The sequence below is a fragment of the Hippoglossus hippoglossus genome, chromosome 1, assembly GCF_009819705.1.
Source record: "Hippoglossus hippoglossus isolate fHipHip1 chromosome 1, fHipHip1.pri, whole genome shotgun sequence".
In the NCBI taxonomy this organism is placed as follows: Eukaryota; Metazoa; Chordata; class Actinopteri; order Pleuronectiformes; family Pleuronectidae; genus Hippoglossus; species Hippoglossus hippoglossus.
The window spans coordinates 26,406,938-26,430,044 of record NC_047151.1 but is presented as its reverse complement, the minus strand read 5'-3'; the positions used below and the strand labels follow the sequence as shown (position 1 = coordinate 26,430,044).

The window sequence follows — 23,107 nt, the reverse complement described above, 5'->3', positions numbered from 1 at the left end:
GATTAGCCTTCTCTGCATCAGCATTAATTGGTGCACTGTGCTGTCTTGCACTTCAGTGATTCCTGCGGTAGATTTAAGAAGAGACCTCTACAGGTCCTTGAAAAGCTTGCAAGGAGTTCCATTAAAGAAACCGCCCACAGTATGATCGGGGTTTTAAGAGATCAGCATCGATCCATGATCATGTCTGAGATAAACTAAAAGACTTGACCTCACGCAAACGACCTTAAATTAAATTTGATGTTTCAATAATTGCCTGATTCTGCAATTATTGATTGAATTTCAAATATGTGACTCTACAACCTTGCTCCCCCAACTACTCTATTGCTGCTTAACCGCACTGGCTGTATCAGTAAAGATGTATGGATGTTGCGAAGACCTCCCTGGGGGCCTCCTGTAAATGTAATGTTGAATACTGAGTGGGGGGAAATTGTGCAAACTAAAGCAGCAGATTTTGCTGATCAACTCGCTGCTGTAGTCTCAGCTCAGAGCTGAATACTGGACAAACGCTGCAGCACTTCATAGCACGTGCATCGGGGTATTCCCAACATGCTGCTGTGTATTCTGGGCTGGCAATGAGCCAGGGCTAAGCTTCAAGAGTGGTCCCTTCAAAACACAGGTGAAAATCTCAGTTGCTCTACCTGCATGTAGAAATACAAGATAAGCCCGTAGCCAGGCTCTGCAACAGAGAGCGGCCCGATCCCTAAATCCCCCAAGCAGCTGTGCTACAAGTGATTCCTCTGTTAGGCTTGTGTGGTGTGGATATAAACTGTACATCCTTATCGTTATGAGGAGGGGTGGTGCACACACACACACACACACACACACACACACACACACACACACACAGTGTATTGGGGATTGTGTGTCATCGCATTACACTAGTGATTTTATCCTCTCACCATGCTGTAGTTCTTCTGGAAGAGGGTACCATCACTGTGGAACACATGGGAGAGGGCACTTTTCCCCACGGCAGCATCTCCTGCACACACACACACACACACACACACACACACACACACACACACACAGTGATAGAAACAGTGTGTTTACTTGTGAATTTACTGAGTGCCTCGACATTAATTTCAAGTTTTGGTAAATAATCCAACAAAAATGTCATAATCACTATAAATATACATCCTGCTGCACATTATTGTTAGTATAAATCCTGCATGCTGTATATAATATGTGCATGTATAGAAACGTATAGTATACAATGTGCATGTTCCCCTGTTCACACAGTATTTATTTCATTGCACTGCATTGTTGTGTCTTTGCACAATTTACGTGCAGCACCAGGTGACTCGTGTTCATCCTCTCATGGTGTGTATTTGTATGGTGTTGTTCCAATAAACTGTATATTAACCTACTTTCTTTGCACGTGCTATTGAACAGTGCACTGCCGATAATTTAAGTATTTTTTGTGTTATTCTTTAACTTATTTGTTAAGTTGTTGTTGTTGTTGTTGTTGTTGTCCTCCTCCCTGGTTGTGTGTCTACTTCTATGTAAGCAAAGTAAAACTCCTTGTATTTGTGCACGTGCTTCACCGTTAAAACCTCACGATGCGTAACTACACTTTGACTGTTTGGCAAAGTGTTGAACAACAGGTGTGTGTTTACTGATGCGTCTCTGGTGCTAAGTGTGAAGCGGGTGTTAGCATCGGACGTGTTAGCATCGGACGTGTTAGCTTTAGCGGAGCGATGAAGTTAGTTTATTAGAAACTCACCGACGAGCAGACATCTTGCCCTCAGCTTCACCATGACGCTGAAACAACGTCCGAACAATAGAATTTAACGCTGGTTTTCATTAAAAACGTTAAATTATCAAAGTAATTCACACGTTCAGCTGCTAGAAATCCTCTTCCGCCTCGGCAACATCCACACAACGCGTCGCTTAGCAACCAGCCTCAAGACAGGCTCTCATTGGCCTAACCGCGGAGCACGTAAGCGCGTAGCTGCGCTGTCATTGGCTGGTTGATGTGACGTAAGAGAGAGAGTCGCCGTGGAGGATTTTTCCTCTGAGTTTGTCTGTTCAGGTAAATTCGGTCCTCGTGCCTGCGTGTTAGAAGTTGAGAAACAGCTTTAAACTGGAAAAAATATAATAATTCAGACTTTGGTGAAGTTTATTTGTCGAACACGTTGATAAAATTCACAGTCTTCATTGTAGGAAATGCCTGAAAAGCTGATGTATAGTGAGAAAGACCTGACATGTCAAAGGTAAAACCAAGTTATACCACTAGAGGTCGGAATGTCTTCCCTGAGCATCACAAATCACATATTCTTTGTTGTTATTGCAGATGTTTACATTATTATTATTATAGGAGAGCTCGATCTGACCCTCTAAATAAATCATTTTACAATGTTTCATTGTATCTTCACTCTTTTCTTATCTGTGACACTGTAACATTTTCTGTTTCTGTTTTCTATTTCTGTTTGATCTTCAAATTGCTTTTGAATTGTTTCTTATTCTTTGCCCAACACGCACAATCAATGAACAATGAAAAATAGCTGTAGAAAATTAATGGGAAATTAAAGCAAAAAAAAGTAAATAAAAGTAACAGGTAAATGTAACTGAAACGTGGGAACATGAATAAAATGTATATGTGTTAATTAATGGTTTAAAGACAGTTTTGTTTTATTTCCCTTTCTGTTAATGACAGGTCGTCCTCTACTGTGTAAATGATCTGTATCTGCTATTCAGTGTTGGTTACGTTGCACAACAAATAATTCAATTACATAATTCAATTACATAAAAAGAAAAATACAACATAAATATCTAATCCTCTCTTCAGCACAAAGGAATCATATTTATATAACGTAGTTGTTTTTAATATTGAGGTTGAATTAACTTGTTTTCCTGTTTTTAGAAAAAACTCTGATAAATGTGAGAGCGCGTGACTCCCTGTGGCAAACCTGTGTGCACGAGCGTGTGCCCTCCACAAAGGCGTGCGCGCACTCACCACGTAATTTGTGTGTGAGCGTGTGCACGACGAGGAGAGAGAGAGAGAGAGAGAGAGAGAGAGAGAGAGAGACACACACACACACACACACACACATGCATAGAGAGAGAGAGAGAGAAAGAGAGAGAGAGAGAGACACACACACACACACACACACATACAAACACACACATGCATAGAGAGAGAGAGAGACACACACACACACACACATACAAACACACACACACATACAAACACACACACACACACACAGAGACAGAGAGAGCGAGCGAGCATCATCATCACAACACCGGCTGACAGCTCCCTCTGCCCGGACACCGAGCGGGAGGACGACCGGGGCTTTGGAGGTTAAATCCAGAGGAACCGGGCTGGAGGCCGAGCAGGAGCCGAGAGAGAGACGCGGTTGCACCGGTGGTTGCAGCAGCAGCAGCGGGGGACGGATCCGGGGAGAGTCGCTCGGTTTCCCGGTGCTTCACACACCCTGAGCCTCTGCAGCGGCAGCGGGGAGCAGGAGGAGCAGAGAGGAGCAGGAGGAGCAGGAGGACCATGGAGGGGATGCAGGCTTACGGAGCCGGGAAAGCCGGAGGAGCCTTCGACCCCGTCACCTTCTTCCAGCAGCCTCAGACCATTCTCCGCATAGTGTCTTGGGTGAGTGGCTGCTCCGGTGCAGAAAAAAATGAAGTTTATGCCTTAAACAGTGAATTACATCACTGCTTCTGCAAACAAACATGTGAAATGAAGGTTTAAATTGTCCTTTAATGTCTTTATCAAGGCTGCAAAAGGCCCAGAAATATCATATAATATAGTGAGAAAGTATTAATTCTTCTAGAGGTTGAAAGGGGGAATGTGTTACTCATCAAAAACACAACATTTCTACTATATTATCTTTCTTTTCCCTTTATCCCACACAATATATATATATATAAATACCAAGTTATATATATATGTTTTTCTCATATTCCTATGGCGTGTTTTGCTAGTTAGCTGGTGTAGGCCTCAAAACAACCCTCATTAGAAAGGCCCTATAATAAATCACTGCTTTGCCTTTTTAGATAATGTATTAATTACCCACTATCATTTCCTAATTAGCAGTGACATCACTGCACGAAGGACTTAATTACAAATAATCTCATTATTTCCAAATAACAAAAAGTAACAGTGGGCGACCGTTGACCCATGAATAATAAACCACAGGAAACAAAAGTCTCCAAAACTCCAAGCAGCCACTTCACTGCCAAGTGGCGTTTGAGCAGATTATGTCACAATGAGCTATTTGTTGGGTTTCTCTCAACTTTGATTTACATTTTTGCATCAACAAGAAACACTCACATGTTTTAAAGTCAGAGAGACACTGTTGGCCACTAATGGAGAATTGTGAAATGCAGCCACACCTGATTGTACATCACTGGATACATAAATAATCCTAAAGGTCCATTTCTTTGCCAAAATATAAAATAAACAGATTTATCTGTGCTCACCGTGAAAGTGAGTTTATTGACTCTGAAGTTTTTCATCACTCAGATCAAATCCACTTTCAATTTGATTTGCAAAAATGTGTTTATCAGTTTAACTTTATTCACTGACAGCAAATAAAAACGTCACTTATCAAGTTGACGGATGTTTTCTTGTCGGGATAAAGTCTTAAAAATGCACTTTTTATTTAAAAAGGGCTGATTAGTGACCAGCAGGCAGAGGACAGTTCACTTCGTTGACACATCTGCTCGTGGTATGTGTGAAGTTAGCTTTGCGTTAGCTGGTCTTTGTGAAATCAACTCAGAAAACATCAGACGTCTGTTTCTCCTCACAAGCTAAATACAACAGTGACAATATGAAAGGAAGTTTCTCTTTAGGCTCTTTACCGTGTCCCCGCTTGACAGCAGAAAACCACACAGTTGGGATTATTTCTTATCTATAGGAGTGTCTGTGTCCGCATGGCCTTAAACAACAGATAAAGATGCAGGTTGATGTGAACACACTGCCAGAGTCATGCTGGAACGACTCGTTTCCCACCTGGAATCAAGACATTAGTTTATCATTATGACGTTTCCTGTCCCCTGTGACTAATGCGAAGTATAACTGCTACAAACTGAAACGTTAAAACCTTAAATATGATCTTTATCATTCAAACCCGATGAGAGAAGTGTGTTCGAGGTCGTGAGTGAAGCTCTGTGGCTCCTGGTTGTTCTGAAGTCATGTGACGATTCAGTGAACCATGAAAGACGTCACAGTCATGGAGGCAGCGAGCGTAGAACTCTGAGTTCTGAAGTTGTGTTTTCTTCTAGGAGTAACACACACATATCTAAATATATATTCTTTGCTATATACAATATGTGATAACCTATAAGTGAAGCTGTTGTATCCAAAACATCGTGAGAATGTATTTATAACGTCACTATTTTCCTTCCAGAGTCTTAAAACAGGTTATTTAACAGAGAAAATATGAAAGTAGAAGCTGAAAGCATCAAATATTTGTTGTTTATTATTTGATTATTGGCTGAAATGATCATTATGATCATGAAAAGTAATTTCATTTATTATTATTGACTGACGAATTGGTCAATCCACAAACTTTTTGCAGCACTTAGGTTTCACCTGTGGTTTTTAACACCTTAACATTTTGACACTACATTAAAGTATACACATTAAATGCAAACACACACACACACACACACACACACACACACACACACACACACACACACACACACACACACACACACACACACACACACACAGGTATGGAGAGTGTGTACGGCCCCTCGTCAGATTCCCCGCCCCCTTTAGGTGTCACCAGAGCAACAACACATCTCCATAGTAACAGCCACAGCCTGAGTTGTGATGTTTTGTGTGATGGTGCTAATACTCAATCTGCTGCTGTGGTGAGGAGGGGGGACTATTAGCACTTAAAACAGTTAGTGATGTGGGGATGTCAAAAATGTGTGTGTGTAAGGAATGGATTATTTGTACGACCATTCTTGGAAAGAGGGAGAGAGAGAGAGAGAGAGTTCTTGAATGGTGGTTGAGGACTCTCTACCCTCCCTTTTCTCACTCTCTATCTCCCACTTCCTCTGGAGGAGGGCTGTGTGTCGAGGTGATTGTGTGTGTTTGTGTGTGTGTGTGTGTGTGTGTGTGTGTGTGTGTGTGCGTGTGCGTGTCAGCCTCAGGGAGTCGGTCCAGTGTGTCTGTGATGATGCTCGATACATGAAGGAGAGAGTAACATGGAGACAGATGGAGAGTGTGAATCTCACGTGTGATAAAAAAGAAAAGTTTAATTAATTTATTGAATTAGAATAAAGGTTATCAACCTGAGGGCGGCACGGGGGTGCAGCCGCCTCACAGCAAGATGCTTCTATGTTTGAATCCCATTTTGACTTGGGTCGTTCTAAGTGGAGTTTGCATCTTGTCCCTGTTTCTCCGGCTTCACCCTATGATCCAAAGACTCGCAGAATTGTTTAGGTTAATTGGAGACTTTCTCCGTTTTCAAACATGAACTCCAGATAATGTCCGGAGAATCGGGTGTAGACTTGATCCGGGGCTTTACCTTTGAAACATCAATCATGCAGCAGGAGATTGTCTGGGTTCTGGAGATCCTCTGGAGCAACTGACTTGAACATCTGCATCCTCACATACTGCCCCTCTGGAAAAGTTCAAGAGACACCTGGAGGTCAGTGAATGAATGAAAGCGGATTATATCATATTTCCTGCTGTCCAGACTCAATTTTTCCAGAGTTCATGTCTGAAAACACCACAGAAGGGTTATAGATCCTGGATGGAGGGTGAATCAGACATGACAAGATGAGAGGACATCCTGTGCTTCTCTTTTTGATCGATATGGAAAACAGCTTTACTTTTGACTCTTTGCGTTTTTTGCTTCGCGTATTCTCTCTAAAATTCTGCTTTTGTTCAGGGATTAAGTTTTACTACACCCCCCGGCTGAATTTCCAGATCGAAGTTCAACATTAACTCGGCTCAAATGCTAAAAGAAAAATAGTATTTGACGTATGTGTGTGAGTTTCTTTGACGCAGTGAATGTGTTCAAGTCCATATTTACTCACTAAAATCAGACTCAACAACCTCTACACCACACGTACACAGTGATAATAAGCAGTAATAATTAACCTGCATCCTCTCGTTCATCTCATGCTTCTCCCTCCTCCCACCAGATTCTTGACATTTACGCTGCTGAAGAAAACTCCTCTGTTCTCATATTTTTTTCTCTTCCGCTCGACTTACATAAGTGAACGTGGGTTAACATTTCACGATGATTAACATTTCAGACGTCGAGAGGTTTTTCTAATTGGTGGGTAACTATTTGATATCAGCAACACAAACACTCGGGCTGCTCGGTGTGGTGCATTCTGTCGTCGCCGTGTGAGACAGTAACACACACGCAAACAGTTGAAGTTTGTTGGTGCCTACACGTCAGAATCCAGACACGGTTTGGAAGCTATTTAGAGATGCGTACACGCAGCTTTGTGCGCCTGCAGAAGTCAACACAGTCTGTACATAACTGCGGTTTTTAAATAAGCCTATATCTGCACTTTCGCATTAAACATTTGCGAGTGTGCTCGGATTAACACACAAATGTCGTCTGGCAAACAGGGTTGTGAATAAATCCTGGCATTTGACTGGAGGGGGCCGGGTGGAGAAAGTCCACAGACGCCGTCTCAAAGGGAAAACTGCAGAGAATATACAGGGAATTTGCTCTCAAATCATAATGGACCTGTCATGTTAGTTATAGCTAACTGTACCGACACGTGATTCTGTTAGACTCGACTTTACAAGGTTGAGAAAGCGTCTGCTCCCTTGCAGCCTGGTCTTCTGGACTCATCTGATCCTGCTCTCACTGCCTCCTCAACCCCGATTGCAAAAGGGTGATAAGTAAAAAAAGAGGCATATTGACGGGAGCGGCGTGTGTGTGAGTGGGCAGAGGACAGCGTGGATGTGAGGATCCTCGTGTCCTCGTGTCCTGGACGTGTGACTGTGTGTCAGTGTGTCTCCGTGTGTGTTCCCTCGCTGCTGCAGTGTCCCTCCTTGATTTGTACTTCGACCAGATCCGCTCGCTCCATCACTCTCACTCTCTCTCTCTCTCTCTCTCTCCCATTACATGAGCAGCTGCTGCCATGGCGACTGAAGCAATCAGGTATCCCCAGTCCAGGCCGACGCGCTGCAGCAGACAATAGCCCCCCCCCCCCCACACACACACACACACACACACACACACACACACACACACAGTATATAATACCCTCCGTCCTGCATTATTCAGCAGTCTGGTCGACTCACTGTTGACTCTCTCGGCTTTCACATGTTTTTCTGATATCGTTGTTTTAGTTCGCTCCGTCCATTATCTTTATGTTGTACGTGGGGCGGGAGGCCGGCCACACCCTGCACAGATCTCCAGCCAATCAGAGCCTTCCAGAGTTTTCCCTTTTATATATGAAGAAAGCAGCAGGAGACATATTAATGTTAACAGGAAAATGTCCAGGACGTTCGGGTGAGAGGTGGAACTTGAGTAGAACATGGGACGCATCTAGGAATGTAGTTGTATCACTTTATTTAACATTACGACACAGGGCTCTTGGTGGAGGTAAGCGCTCTAATCAGAGTGATACCAGGCCAATTTAGTTTTCCTGTTTGTGAAGCTGTTTGGGGGCTTTTGGTCAAAGCAGAGGCAGTTCAGTGATTTATTCTTGAAAGTCCATCAACACAGGAAAAACTAGTAACTGGAGCCAAGGCCAAAAAACACAGAAGCACGAAGACAGAGACACAACAGAAGTGAGAAGACAAACTGACTCAGAGGAGCTGGAGCTCAGAGGCTAAACACAGAAGTGAGGCTGCAGAGGGCTGATTGAACTCAGGTGGAACACATCAGGGCAGCTGCAGACAATTTGGGAAACAGAAAATCACCAAGTAAGAGACTCAACAGTAAAGTGGCTTCAAAATCAACGGGACAACGACTGGTGGAAAATCCTACAATACATTTTAAATGTTTATTTTACACTTATATTAATACCTTTAGGTTAAAAACATGTTGACTGACAATCCTTAAATGTAGAAATACACTTGTTTGTGCTGTGACGCTCTGCTCGTATTCAGGTGAAGCTGCTCTCCTCTCCGCCACGAGCGCAATGCATGATGGGAGATATTGCTCAGTTAGTACACTATAGTTTTCATGATGCATTATGGGAAACGATGAGTGCACCATCTATATATGGGGAATACAAAAAGTTCACTAAACATTCAGACACCACTTACCTGAAAACGTTTGCATTTTGCGTTAAAGACTTGGACCAACTCACTTTTTCAGGGTTTTTTTTATATATATCGTGGCTAGAAAATCGTTTCTAAAACTCACCGATGAACCTCGGTGCTTTGCCACAGTTCTGCTGCGTCCCTGAACGTGCGTGGCTGTTTCTAATGCGGGGTTTTGTGTGAGGTACAGTGTGAATACCAGGGTGATATGAGGCCCGGCTCAATTGTCTGCTCTCTACAATGGACCCCAAAGGCTTTTCAGGCAAACACAACAGCAGCCCTGAATCGTTCACAATGAGCCAGACTGGACTGATATGATTTGGGCCCGTAGCAAGTGGCTGACACGGCTGTTTGCTGTGCATGTGTGTGGAATGTATATATAGCAACCGACCGAAAGAAGAATTTCAGATTTTTAAATTTAGAGAAACACACGAGGGGTAGAGATTAAAAATACAGCGAAAAACGAATAAATTAGCCAAAGGGAGATTCTGGAGGAAACGTATGCACGAGCACAGTTTCACAAGCACGTACACACACACACACACACAAGCACACACACACACACACACACATATGTGCAAAGTTCCGCCAATTGGCTTTTCTTAATGTGCAATTTGTATGTGAGCCTCTGACGGTCACAAGATCAGAAACCCACGTGGTGCTTCTCACAGTGCCGGCTTTCATCACCTCCAGGAACCTTGTGATCTGTCTGCGGATCAGAGAGGCGAGGGTTCAAGAACACACACATGCACACACACACACACACACCAAAATAAGTCATATATCTAAAGAGTTGAAGAGGAAAAGAGGGGGCAGGGTGTGAAGCGGCGTCGTATGCGAAACGTCTCACATGCTCCACTTCTCATGGCCCCTAAGCGAGTGAGGAATGTCGAGGTGCGAGCGAGTTCATACTGCTGCTCATACGACGCTGCTGCACCTTGCGTTGTGCCGTCGGTGTGCGTGTGAACGACCCGCTCCCGCTCTCACCGTCACCCTCAAACTCCCGGCTGGCCGTCCGCAGGCAGTTGCAGAAAAAGCTCAGTAATTCAATCTGTCCCCCCCCCCCACCCCGCCCCGCCCGCCTTGTGACAGCAATTATGGTGACCCTGAAGACGGCGTGTGTTTTCGTACCCGGTGAACTAGGTCATGCCAAAACCAATTCTTATTTCAAGTAAGGGTGTTTGTGTGTTTAGTGTTTGTGTGACCGGAGCGAGCAGAGGGAAAAAAGGCTGGTTTATCTCTCGGGGGAGCAACTGAAAACCAAACTGTGTCACATCACTAAAAAAACTACAGACGCCCTGCAGGTCCCGATGTCCTTGTTAGAGAAGCTGCACCCAGATCCACTCTGCTCACAGGGAACCAGAGACACAGGCTCCGTGGGGGCTCGAGCACCCATATAACCTCTTTTTCACAGTTTTCATCTGCGCCTGTTCATGCAATGGCTGTGACGAGGCGTTGTGTGACTAGTTACTGTAAAGATGGTGAACTATTGCACAGATTTGACATATATTAGTACACACACACACACACACACACACGGTATTTGTGTAAATTGATTTATTGATTGATTGATTGTTGACTCAGCAGTTTGCTGAGTCGGAGGATTCACAGCGGTTCCACCTCGTAAAGAAGGAAACAACACACATTGATTAATGAGTCAATAGCAGCACATGTTCACTGATGTAGATAAACTGAGCAGAACTGAGGAACAGTAAATCTAAATCTGTCCATCAACTTATCTCTGTCTGTGGATGGACGGACGGACTGACTGATTGTTTGAAATTGATCCTGAGGGACATTTAAACATGTGGGCTGGTTAAATGATTGCACTTGTTTAAAATGTTTATAGGGAATTAATAAGGGATTATATTTGGGGGAAGGGGTGTGAATATTTATTATGGTGATAGATTTGGTAATGATTTTATTTAAATACTTATTCTTTTTATATATATATATATATATATATATATATATATATATATATATATATGTTGTGTATATATATATGTGTTGTGAGTATGAATATGATAAATTCTTATTTTGCATCCTTGGACTCCAATGAGGCCTCACTCCAAATCATAACCAGGGTCACTCATCTACACATTCAACAGTTATGTCTACAGATCTCAAATATACCTTTGGTGGTTTTGATACAGACTTAAAGTAATTTTTTGACGTCTCTAGAAACGGAAACATCAGCTTTTGAAAAACAAGTAAATCCTGTATTGCAGCCAAAATAAACAAATAACTAAAGATAAAGAACAAGATCCTGTTGCTATCGTTTAATGTAATATGTCAATAACAGTGATGTCTGTGAGACTGGCAGCAATTAAAGTGAATCTGTTGAACCGAGTTAGTTTAAAAACGACTTTCTGTGACGAGCAATAAAATTATACGGAATATAAATGGAATAAAAAACACTTCCGTGTTTGCTGCAGTGCACAAAACCAAGTACTGGACAGTGAACATGTGTTTCCGGGTGTTTTAGCTGCAGGAGATCGACAGTGTGAGTCGTCGGCTTCACTCTGTCGGTCATGAGACTGTATTTAAAACTTTCACGATAACTGTGGCCTCTTTGTTTTAAAGTACATCGAGTTTGGGGGGAAAAAGTCTAAATTTAGATTTTGTGGGGAAATAAATAGTTTCGCAACAGAAAGAGGTTCATTAACTCCATATTTAGACGTTCCCCTGTTACAGAGACACAGATCTGGGGAAGGAAAAGAAATAAATGAAAGGAAATAAAGAGAAATAGTTACTGTTTGTGTGTAGGTTTCTTTATAATGACTATTCTGCTCCGACAGAGCGTTCTAACATCCCACCAGCATCATGTGATTGACTGTGTGTGTGTGTGTGTGTGTGTGTGTGTGTGTGTGTGTGTGTGTGTGTGTGTGTGTGTGTGTGTGTGTGTGTGTGTGTGTGTGTGACTTCGTGCTCTCTGACCTGAATCCTAAAGTAAGTCGGGCTTGGGAGGCAACTGTGCGTGTGTGAGAGCTGTGTATGGCTAAGTGTGTGTTTTTGTGTGTGTTTGTGTCGTTAGTGTCTCATTTTTCTCAAGAACACTCGTGGGCAGAGGCAGGGCCAGTAACGAGGGGAGATGGGAGAAGACGAGGGAGGGAGGAGCGATGATGCAGCCGCTCTATAAATAGCACCGCCTCCAAACCCCCTCTGCCCCCAGCACTTTGCTCGGCTCATCCCCCCCCCCCCCCCCCCCCCAATCTCCTCATCTTCATCTTGCCCCCTCTTTAATGAAAAGGAGCGCAGGTACAGATGAAGGAGGTGTTACTATCCTCCTCTTCCTCCTCCATCCTTCGCTCCGTGGAGAGAGGAGCGACGGAGGGAGCAGAGAGGCAGGGAGGGGACGAAGGGGGGTGGGGGGGACGGAGGAAACAAAGGTTGTGCTCGCTCGTTCCAGTTTATCACCGACACACAGACTCTAAATGTCAACTCATGGTTCCTCCTCACGTTGTATAAGGCTGGAGACTCACACTGTCTTTACAGGGGAATGTGTGTGTTCATCTTTACATTACAACTCACAGACTCATTTGTGTTTGTACTGATTCATTTAAAGTGACTCAGAAATTACTTCATCACCAGAATTCACTTTGACAGAGAAGCGTTCGCTCAACGGAAGACGCTGGGAAAAGATATTTCTGGTCTGAACCACTCACTGAACACAAACTGGCACAAAGTACTGAAAGGTTAAAGGAGAATATATTATATACATTATATAGAGACAACCATAGTTAGGTCAAGTGTCTTGTGTACAAAGGTTAAATATTTATTTTATAGCATTTCTGGAAGCCAAGAACTTTAAACTCATTGGAACATTTAGCCTTATTGTATACAATCTCAAATGGTCATCAGTCCAACTTGAATACTGATTGTTTACACGTTGTAAGTTTTTGTTAAAAATCCATGTCAGTCAACAAATACTTAGAAAATATAATATCGATTCTATATCAGAACTGAAGTTAAAAGATACAAGTGTCCCCTCGTTACTCTTGCAGGGGCGTGATTTTGCTTTCGATGTAATGTTAGTGAAGTTCTACGAATGCAGGCTGATTGGTCAGTTGAGGATTTACGACTTATTGTGACAATTCAAGGAAAGTGCATGAAGTTGAAAAGTTGAAGTTGAACCATATCTATTGTTGTTTAACCCTTTAAACATTACGTTGTGAGGCTACAGCTCCATAGGACCCGCTTTATTCTGGATTACCTCATGAGCGCCGCCCCCTACACAATCTGGACCTTGTGATTCTGTGATTCTGTTCAGTCTGCCAGTTGTCATGGAGATTGCCTAATTGCTGTCACATGACTTTAGTGTAGAGCTGCACTCATGTGATGACTTAATCCACGTGGAACACCATGAGACGCAGCTGGAAGATCTGTAGAGAGAAGTGAGTTGAATTTAGGTTGAAACTTTTATCACCAGTTACAAGTTTCTTGTCTTTGCTCAGTTCTTCTTTTTCTCTTTCAGACAATATTGAAAAAAACGTTTGATTTGTCTTTTCATGACATTGATTAAGTTCATTATTAGTTCAAAACAATAACAATTTTGTAACAATACTCCTATAATCACTACGTCTAAAAACACCCACAAGTACAAACTCTAAATGGTTTAAAATGTGAACATAACATATGAAGATGGAGGGCATGATAGCTTCCCAAAGGTGAAGCCAAACACTTGAAAACTGATATTCAAGTGTTCCATGTCTCTGATAAGTTTTGTTTTAATCAACTATTTGAGGATATTACACAGAATAAAGTGGAGACATGTCATCCGTCTTTCTATTGGCCAACACTCTATGGTTCTCATATACAGAGTCTCAGAGGAAGGATTACACTCACTCATATGTCGGTGTGAACTGGGATAAAACAGCACATAACAAAGCAAGTTAACACGATAGAGTCAAATGGATTAAAGCTAAAACATCTCACACTTCCGACAGTGGAAAGGAAGTGAAGGGCTCGCAGGTGACTAAAGAAGGAAAAGAGTGAAGAAATGAAATGTAATCCACATCCTGACTGACAGGCCCTCCTCCGCCCGGCCCGGTTGTCGTCGGTGGTAGTTGTGTGTCCTTCCTTTGTCTCGCTGTCATTTGTCACGCAAATAAAGACGGCAGCTGGATAAACTATCCACCAACACACACACACACACACACACACACATTCAGAATCCATCAGTCACCACAGCAGCATCCACGCACCGACTGCAGACAAACGTAAACACACTCAGCCTCGGCCTCATCCAGACACAAGCAGCTCCCCTGAGGTTTGGTCTGAGGCTTCGTCAGGTGGAGGGAGTCGTCTGATCCGCTGCTGTCGATAGAAAAGTACAAAGCCGACGCCGCACTGCAGGCTGGGAAACTGCTGCTGTTTGTATGTGACCTCAGAGAGGAGAGGAGAGGAGAGGAGAGGAGAGGAGAGGAGGATTAGATGGTATACCTTAGGATCCTGCTCCTCCTGTTATTGACTCCATTTTGCAGCCCCTTGTGTCTCCACTCCTCCAGGCCCAGGGCAGACAGGAGAGAGGAACAGAGAAGGAGGGGCAGAGGAGAGAGGGATGAGAGGAGAGAAAGAGGAGCATAAAGGAGTGATCATAGTAACCTCCTCCCTTCATTGACTCCATGTTGTTGCCGTCCGTCCTCCACCTCAGACAGATCCTCACTGTGAGGATAAAATCTTCACCAAACCACGATGCATTCGTTTGAATCCAACACTTTTAATTACCTCCGTTGACAAGGTTATGATTTCACCGCTGTTCGTTTGTTTGTGAACAAGATTACGCAAAAAACTACTGGAGACATCACCTGGACGTTGGTGGAAGGATGCAGTGCGGGTCAGGGAAGAACCCAGTCAATCCCAGTGGTGCGGTTCTGAATCAGGGGAATTTCTTTAACTTTGTGAGATATTTTAACCATTTTCCGAGGGAATAACTCATGAATGTTGATAAAAAATAATCAGGCACATTTAGGGAACTGATATCTATCACAATATGTCAAATTTGTTGCAATTTGATTGAATCTGAGGGGAATATTGGGCCTTGCTGCAGATACGTGCTCGACTGATTGCTCTAGTTTGTTTGTTTGAGCTTCAGCAAGATTTCGCCAAAACTAGTCACAGATTTCTGTTAAATTATGTGGAGGGGCGGGGATTTTCTGTTAAGATCTGGATCTCGGGGCGAATGCAAAAAGTTCTTGTGTGTTTATTTTTTTTAATCACAAGATTGGGTTTTTCAAAACTTTTAATTGATTTCCCAGAGAATAATCCATGGATCTTGATTTAAAAAAACATCAGGCATGTTTAGAGAACTGATATCTCTGAGTTAGTCAAATAAAAACCTGGATCTAGTGAATTTTCATGTGCTTTCCTTGGCGGAGTAATAACATTCTCCTTCAATATATATGTAACCTTTACCAGCTTGTCTTTATTTGAATATCATAAAATCTTGACTCTTATCTTAATCATAACCTATCGTTATGTTTTATTCATAACATCGTGTCCCCAGTAGCTGTCACACTGGATTGCAGAGCAGCAGAGTGGAGGCTGATTCCTCCACAGTCAAACTCCACATTTACAGAGAAACCCCAGAGGCATGCTGGGTAAAAACTGTTTGACAAAGACATGAGGGATTAGTCATGGAACTCCCCTGCAGGGCTGTCGTGACATTACGGGCTGAGAGCGTCACGCTGAAGTGTTTTCTTATTCATAAATTTCCAGTCAGTCAGTCTAAATATACCAGCCGACTACAGCAGGTGGTGTTGTTTTGGGGCTGAAAGGGGCTTTTATGATTGTTATTGCAAAACGTCCAAGAGAAGAAGTGAGAGCGACGTTGGTTCAGATCAATGCATTAACAACGTTTGCTCATTTTGTGACTAAAGAGACACATTCAGAAGAAAATGTGACTAATTCCGGACGGACCGTGGGAGGTGAAGCTCCGTCTGTAAAGACGGATGACGCGTCTCCACTTCCTCCCACTTTCTCAGAAATGAAGCCAAAACATCGTGTATGCGAGCGCCTCGCCACTTTGTACTGTGTTACATTAAATAAGTATTTAGAACCAAACTTATCAGAAACATGATCAAACATCAGTGTGATAAGAACTCTTTAGTTTGGTCCGTGTCCCATCTACTAACATGGAGGAGGCACATTTTATGACCTTTACCGCAGCCAGCCACCAGGGGGCGACCGAGATGCAATAGCTAAAGTTGCTTGATAGTAGAAAAGAATTGAGGCTTAAAATGTTACAGCTTAACCATAAAGTTTATTATAACAACATTTTAATAAAATTAAAACACAAATATATAGAAGTTGAAATTAAAATAAAGATTTATTTCAGAAATACAATTTTTCATATCGGCAAACATACACAGATTCTTCGACCAACTGAAAAATCTAGTCTTGACCTGATTAAACGCTCACATGCTTCTTTCTATGACAGAGATGTATCCTAATAATCTTAAATATTGGAGGCATGTTATATAAATAATATTATACTAATTCTACCAGTCCTGGCACTACCACAAGTTATTTAGTCCATTACTTCTTCTCTCACCCTCACCCTTCTCCTCTTCTTCTCTGCAGCTCTTCTCCATCGTGATCTTCGGCTGCATCGCCAACGAGGGCTACATCAACCGCCCCAATGAGGTCGAGGAGTACTGCATCTTCAACCGCAACCAGAACGCCTGTAACTACGGCGTCTTCATGGGCTCCATGGCCTTCCTGTGCTGCATGGCCTTCCTGGCTCTGGACGTGTACTTCCCCCAGATCAGCAGCGTCAAGGACCGGAAGAGGGCCGTGCTGGCTGACATCGGGGTGTCGGGTAATTACAAGATCTGCAACTGCTTTGGTTTTCACTTGGTTTCTTATTAAGTACTCGTGTATGTTTGTCTTCATTCGGGCAAAGTTTAGGTAGATTTACAAACTGTCACACTGAACATAGATCATTGAAATTTAAAATATTCGAACATAAAAATCATGCTGTACATACATACAATTTATGGCTGATAAACATGGAAACATTAGCTAGGAACTAGAATGAAGAAGAAGCAAGAAGATATTTGGGATTCAAATATTACCTATTTTAAATATCAGATATCACATCAGCACAGTTTTCCAGCTTTAAAGACGTAACGCTACAGAAATAAATGTATTGACTCTTTGCACATAGTCGGAAGATTAACACACATCTGTCGAGGGCCTCTAGAGTTTTCACATTTTGTGGGAATTAGTTTTTAATATCCAATCTTTGTGCAGCTTATTTATCAAAACTGTAGGATTCATGGTAACACAACAAACAACCTCTAATTTACTGATTGATGATAGGACACATGATGAGACAGTGCTGGCAGAACATGAGATAGAGATTCAGTAGATCGACTCAAATGAAACCTTCATAAACTTGCACCTCTCAGGGCTGAATGAAGTTATACAGAACTAGTATTGTTCTACAGAGTCCAAATGAATAACCCTCATTCACATAAAACCCCTCATGGATGTATTAAAGACATTATCACATTAGAAGGATTCATTTCAACCATGACATTTACTTTTTAGACTCCAAAAAACAAGACGGTCACGATTCAACATTTTCCAGGAAACACATTTGATATAATAAACCAGTATTTAGAGGTTATATCAGATTATAGAATAATCACTGTTACTGACACAGTCTGGGATATAAATGGTCAGAGATGAGTAATCACTATTGTATGAATCACAGAGATGAAGAAGTGACACAAGCAGTTTGTCAAAACATTGATCCGTCCATCTATTATCTTTACTGCTTATTGTTTGAGGGTCACTGGGAGCTGGAGCCAATCCCAGCAGACACTGGGCGAGATGCAGGGTTCACCGTTGGTCGCCAGCGTGTCACAGGGTCAAAATACAAAGACTCACATTCACAGGAGAGGAAGCCGGAGCACTCAGAGAAAACCCACAAACCCATTCCATTTCATTAAGCACTACACACAATGTAGTAGTACCTAATCAAGGGCCTTGATCAGATTTGAGTTTCTTATTAACGGGGCAGAACACGATATACTGCTCCGGAGTTTTAAAACTCACTCGTGTTACATTTGACCCAAAATTAATGGATAATGTGTTAGAAAGGATTATTCCTCATAAATTAGTTAAATATTAAAACACATGGAAAAGTGTATTTTATAAAGAAAGGAGCTCAGCGTTTAAAACACTGAAATCAGAGATTCTTATGTTCTGATTCATTAAATGTCATACAAGATATTTAACCGTCATATTTCTATAAATGTAATACTGCAGTACATCTTCTTCCACACTCATGTAGTTCTACTCTTTCACACCAGTAATAAAACTTTTGTGTTACCAGAAAACCCTGTGGTCGAGCTCTTGCTTCTCTTTGCTTGTGAATACAACAGAGATTTTTTTTTATTCCCCAGGTTTCCAGCTAATCAAAAGGCCCAAATAACTCTGTGAGAATGTGAGCGCTCCTTTCAGGTTACAATAAAATGACATGCATACTGAGGTTATCCCAACAAAGGGAGAGGAGGTGTATGAGGGATAATGAGGAGAGGAGGACTCTTCCAACAAGGCTCTGAGACACTCGGCTTTGTTTCCTGTGACAGTGGCTTCCTCTTCTCCTCTGCTGCTGCAGTGAACTGAAGTTTTAATGACGTAAAGACAGTCAAGTGTTGAGTCGGTTAATGAGGCCGCTCCAAACTCCCACCCTGTTTTAATCACTCGCACTTCTCCTCTCTGTCTCCAACCATGTCCACCTTATTGGAGGCTCTTTACTTTACTGAAGCTTAGGGATGACTGGTACATTGGACGTTTCTGATTGAGCTAATTTCCTTAGCCTGCTAATTTCACATATGGTGTTCAACAGGGGTCAGTCCTCGGCCCCTTGTTGTTTCAATTTCACTCACTGTAGCAATTTAGCTGTCTTGACTTTGCCTTTTATTATGTGAGTGGTATCATTAATACATTATTTTCCTTGTAGCCCAAACTCATGATGTCTCAGAGGCGACAGCCAGTGGCCGGAGGCATAATGTTTTGGGGTTGTCCGTCTGTCCCATTCCCGTGGATGTGATATCTCAAGAATGCCTGGAGGGAATTTCTTCAAATCTGGTGCAAATATTCAGTTGGACTCGAGGATGAAATGATTCGATTTTGGTGGTCAAAGGTCAAAAGCTAAAGGGCACGGTGACCTCACAAAGCACAGTTTGTGAAGGAGATATCTCTGGAACGTCGTCAAGAATTTGTTTCACATTTGGAACAAACATTCGCTTGGACTCAAAGGTTACCTCACTTGATTTTGGTAGCCAGAGGTTAAAGGTCAAGGTCACGGTAGCCTCATGAAGTATGTTTATGTGATATCTTAAGATCAGCACCTGCTGTCACTTCACCCTTGATTCATATGAGGCAAAAGCTATACAAAATCTCTTTAACGCACTATTACAATCTGGTTGTTCTAAGTGAAAATACTCTCCAGGTGATGTCTAGTTATGTTTCTATTCTTATTTTAACACTGCTACTGTATTTCTGTCTATTTCTGTCTCCAGCTTTCTGGTCCTTCATGTGGTTTGTGGGTTTCTGCTTCCTGGCCAACCAGTGGCAGGTGACAAACCACGATGACAACCCGCTGAGGGAGGGAGGTGACGCTGCCCGGGCAGCCATCACCTTCTCCTTCTTCTCCATCTTCACCTGGGTAAGTCGCTCCCCTCCTCATAACACAGCCTGACATCACACCTGCCATTATTTAAACTTTGCAGCAGTGCTGTGGGTGACATGACAACCTAAACTTGTGACTTGTGTTTTCCTTACTTGCCAAAATAGCCATCAAGCTGTGTGAAGGTGTTTGAATTCATTAATGTTCCTCCATCTTCTTTTGGTTTGTGTGTGGATGCGTGTGAACCATAGACTATAAATAAAGATGGATGACACAAAAGCCCCTCAAATAAAAGCCAAATCATCTTGAGTACCACCTGGTGGCTGGCTGCAGTATAGGTCAGATTTTAGTATAGGGTCAAATTTTTTTTAATGAAATTCAATAAAATAGAATAACAAATTCTGGTAAAAATCAGGAAAGGCGAAATAAAGTATGTTTTAAGAAGGGATTTAAAGGAGATCTCTGACTCAGCTGACCTGATTTCCTCATAGACCCTGTGTCCTCCATGTTAGCATACAGGACACGGACATTTTTGTAAAACGATGAATGTGTCGTCCATCTTTTTTACAATCTACGGTGTGAACATTTTGATTTGCGGGCATGTGAGATCATTAAGTGTGTGGATGTTGTTCCAACAGGCGCCCAGACTCTCTTCTCTGTGGAGAAGTTAAAAGAATGTGTCATTTGAAGAGGAATACATCAAGCTCTTCCCTCCTCAGCCTCATCAACCTTTTGTGTGACTCTGCTCTGTCTTCTGCTGCTTTAACCTCTCAGCAGCTGGTCGCACACACTCCGTTACTGTGTTGTTAAAAGGTCGCCCCCCCCCCCCAGCAACAACACGATACTGCTGGAAGTGAGTGTATTTGTAAACCAGAAGTGAGAAGAACAGCTGCTCCAGGTTTTTTCCTGACTGCAGCACATTATTATGATCATTTATGTGCAGGTGGGTTGATCCTGTGCTGAGTTGATACAGATGATTCAACGGTTACGTCACCAAACGCTGAGATTCGACTTAAACACCTATTTAAATTCCTGCAGAGCCAACGTTTTGGAAGGAGAGCTGCCTGCCTGCTGGAAATCTAAAGCAAAGCCTAATATCAGTTATTCATGTCTTTTTGATTTTGATGGAAAAGTAAACCTGGAAAATAACCAAAGGATTAAAAAAAAAGCATTCAAGCTGAATGTTTTAATGTTTGGTTTTTTTTGTTCTCCGTCTTCTATGTGGTTTTTCTGTTTAGGTTTTAACATCTTATTCAACGCTCAGCAGCTCAGCAGCTGGTTGGTGAGGACGTCGGGTTTCTGAAAAATTCTAACCTTAACTTGACGTCTTTGTCGGCGTCTTCTATGTTTATAGGGCTCATCTTTTTCAACCTGAGATATTTGTATTCTTCCAGTTTTACCCTCCGTTGCACGTTAGAAACATCAGTGAATTTTCCTGCTGTATTCTAACATGGACTCACACACAGACATATAACAGACCTTTTACCAGAGGGTTGATGGAAAGGTTCCTCAAATATCTGCCCCTGATGTAAACTCAGATGAAAATATCAATACCACTCCAATATCTGTTTGTTCAATAAGCTGGACTAAGCAGCTAGTTAGCTTAGCTTAGTTTTAAGGCTGTAATTTCATATATAACTGACAGACATTAAAGTGGTATAAATTTTCTCGTCCAACTTTGCAGCCAAAAGCGGAAGAAAACAAAGTAATTCCTAAAATGTCCAATGTCCGTCTATGCTTTTCCTTCTTTAAAAATAATATTATATTATGAAGTTTAGTCGGTAGATTGGATGTTTAGTTTATTATTTGCTTTTTGAGATTGACCTCACTGTTAAATTGCAGTATTACACCATTTTATTGCATATTCACTGGATTTCTACGGCTTGAAACTGTGCTTGATATTGAGCCATGAATTTGTTTTATAACATAACAACACTGACATCTTCTCTCTAACACCTGAAAGGTTCAGGGTTGAGTCTGTGAAATGTTTTGTGTTGTGATGGAGCCGAGAGAAAACGCTTGATTCAGACTCTTTGAGCAGAGTCGGTGTGTTTGCAGCGTCTCGTCGGTCGAGACACTTGAATAACATTTCCTCCTGAAACTTCCCAGAACTCTGAGCTTTAAATCAACTCTACTCTCTCTCTCTGTGGTTCTGTCTTCTCATAATATCTGTCGTGCATATTGAGAGAGTGAGATCTGTGGTGTTTGACAGTGACGAGCCTCAGATATTCAATAATGCACAAAGTCTCTGTTGCAGCTGAACGATGGAGCCTGTTTTGCTTTGCTCTCAGAAGAACTAACCTGCTCTGACTAAATAACTCAGCTTCACGAGCTTCCCCCGGCAACTAATCAATGTTTCCTTCTGTCTTTCTCTTCTCTCTCTCCTCCCCCTGCTCTAACACCACCGCTCTCATCTCTGCTTCTTCATCTATCTCCACACCTTTCAATCACCTTTTCTGTTGCCTCCATCCTCCTCCGCCTCTCCAAGGCGGTCCAGTCCTTCCTGGGCTTCCAGAGGTACAAGCTGGGCGCCGACTCGGCCCTTTTCTCCCAGGAATACATGGACCCCAGCCAGGACGCAGCCGCAGCCCCCTACACCTCCTTCGGTGGAGACGTCCTGGAGAGCCCGGGAGGCGGAGGAGGAGGAGGAGAAGGAGGAGGAGGGACCCAGGCCAACAGCGACAGTGTATTCGATGGCACTGGAGGCTACCAGCGTCAGGACTACTGAGATGTTAGGAGAGGATCTGGATGACGTTGCCCAAAGTTTCTAATTTAGAGCAGTTTGTATTGTTTCTATGCGTAAATGTAGAACAGGCAAAACACGTGGTTAACTTATCCTGGTCCCAGTGGGTTGTTTCGATCCAGTATTAGACACAAATTTTACTCGGAAAAATTATCATTCAAATATGGCATAGGCAAAGGATACACCAACAAATAGTAATAAACGGTGACATGTAATTTTAAAAAGGAAAATAATTATATTTTATGATGGATTCAAAAGAATACTAATATTGGGTCAGAACGATGTAGCTTAGTTTTAGTTTTGACCCGGTGATATTATTTAGCACATGCAAAGAATTAATTAATTATTATCCACAATCTGCAAATAAATACAACACAACATGGACTTAATTAACACAATGACAAAAATCATGAAAAACATCAGACAATGAAGATTTAAATATCACCAAAGGAAATTTAAGACAGCTTATTCAACTTAAGAGGTGCATTAACACCTGAACCCAGTTCTG

General features: G+C 42.3%; 2 protein-coding genes across 2 annotated transcripts in view; one reads left to right on the top strand and one right to left on the bottom strand.

Annotated features, from left to right (window-relative positions):
* Positions 1–1,897, bottom strand: part of ift27 (intraflagellar transport 27 homolog (Chlamydomonas)) — a 7,344-nt gene extending 5,447 nt beyond the window's left edge. The window contains exons 1-2 of the mRNA XM_034581766.1: positions 1,724–1,897; positions 900–979 (exon numbers count right to left, since the gene is read on the bottom strand). Of these exons, the coding sequence (XP_034437657.1) occupies positions 900–979; positions 1,724–1,757 (114 nt within the window). The 5' untranslated portion in view covers positions 1,758–1,897. The remainder of the gene's footprint in view (positions 1–899; positions 980–1,723) is intronic.
* A 1,283-nt stretch (positions 1,898–3,180) lies between these two features.
* syngr1a (synaptogyrin 1a) lies at positions 3,181–23,010 on the top strand. The gene is made up of 4 exons (XM_034581741.1): positions 3,181–3,604; positions 16,796–17,033; positions 19,750–19,895; positions 22,345–23,010. The coding sequence occupies exons 1-4, from the start codon at positions 3,503–3,505 to the stop codon at positions 22,582–22,584; spliced, it is 726 nt and encodes a 241-aa protein (XP_034437632.1). The 5' UTR covers positions 3,181–3,502; the 3' UTR covers positions 22,585–23,010.
* Positions 23,011–23,107: the final 97 nt, after the last annotated feature.

Excerpts from the sequence above, each read along its gene's own strand:
- syngr1a (XM_034581741.1), top strand. The coding sequence starts at position 3,503 with ATGGAGGGGATGCAGGCTTACGGAGCCGGGAAAGCCGGAGGAGCCTTC. Across the intron at positions 17,034-19,749 it reads GGCTGACATCGGGGTGTCGG|CTTTCTGGTCCTTCATGTGG; the intron begins GTAATTACAAGA and ends TTCTGTCTCCAG. Across the intron at positions 19,896-22,344 it reads TCTTCTCCATCTTCACCTGG|GCGGTCCAGTCCTTCCTGGG; the intron begins GTAAGTCGCTCC and ends CGCCTCTCCAAG.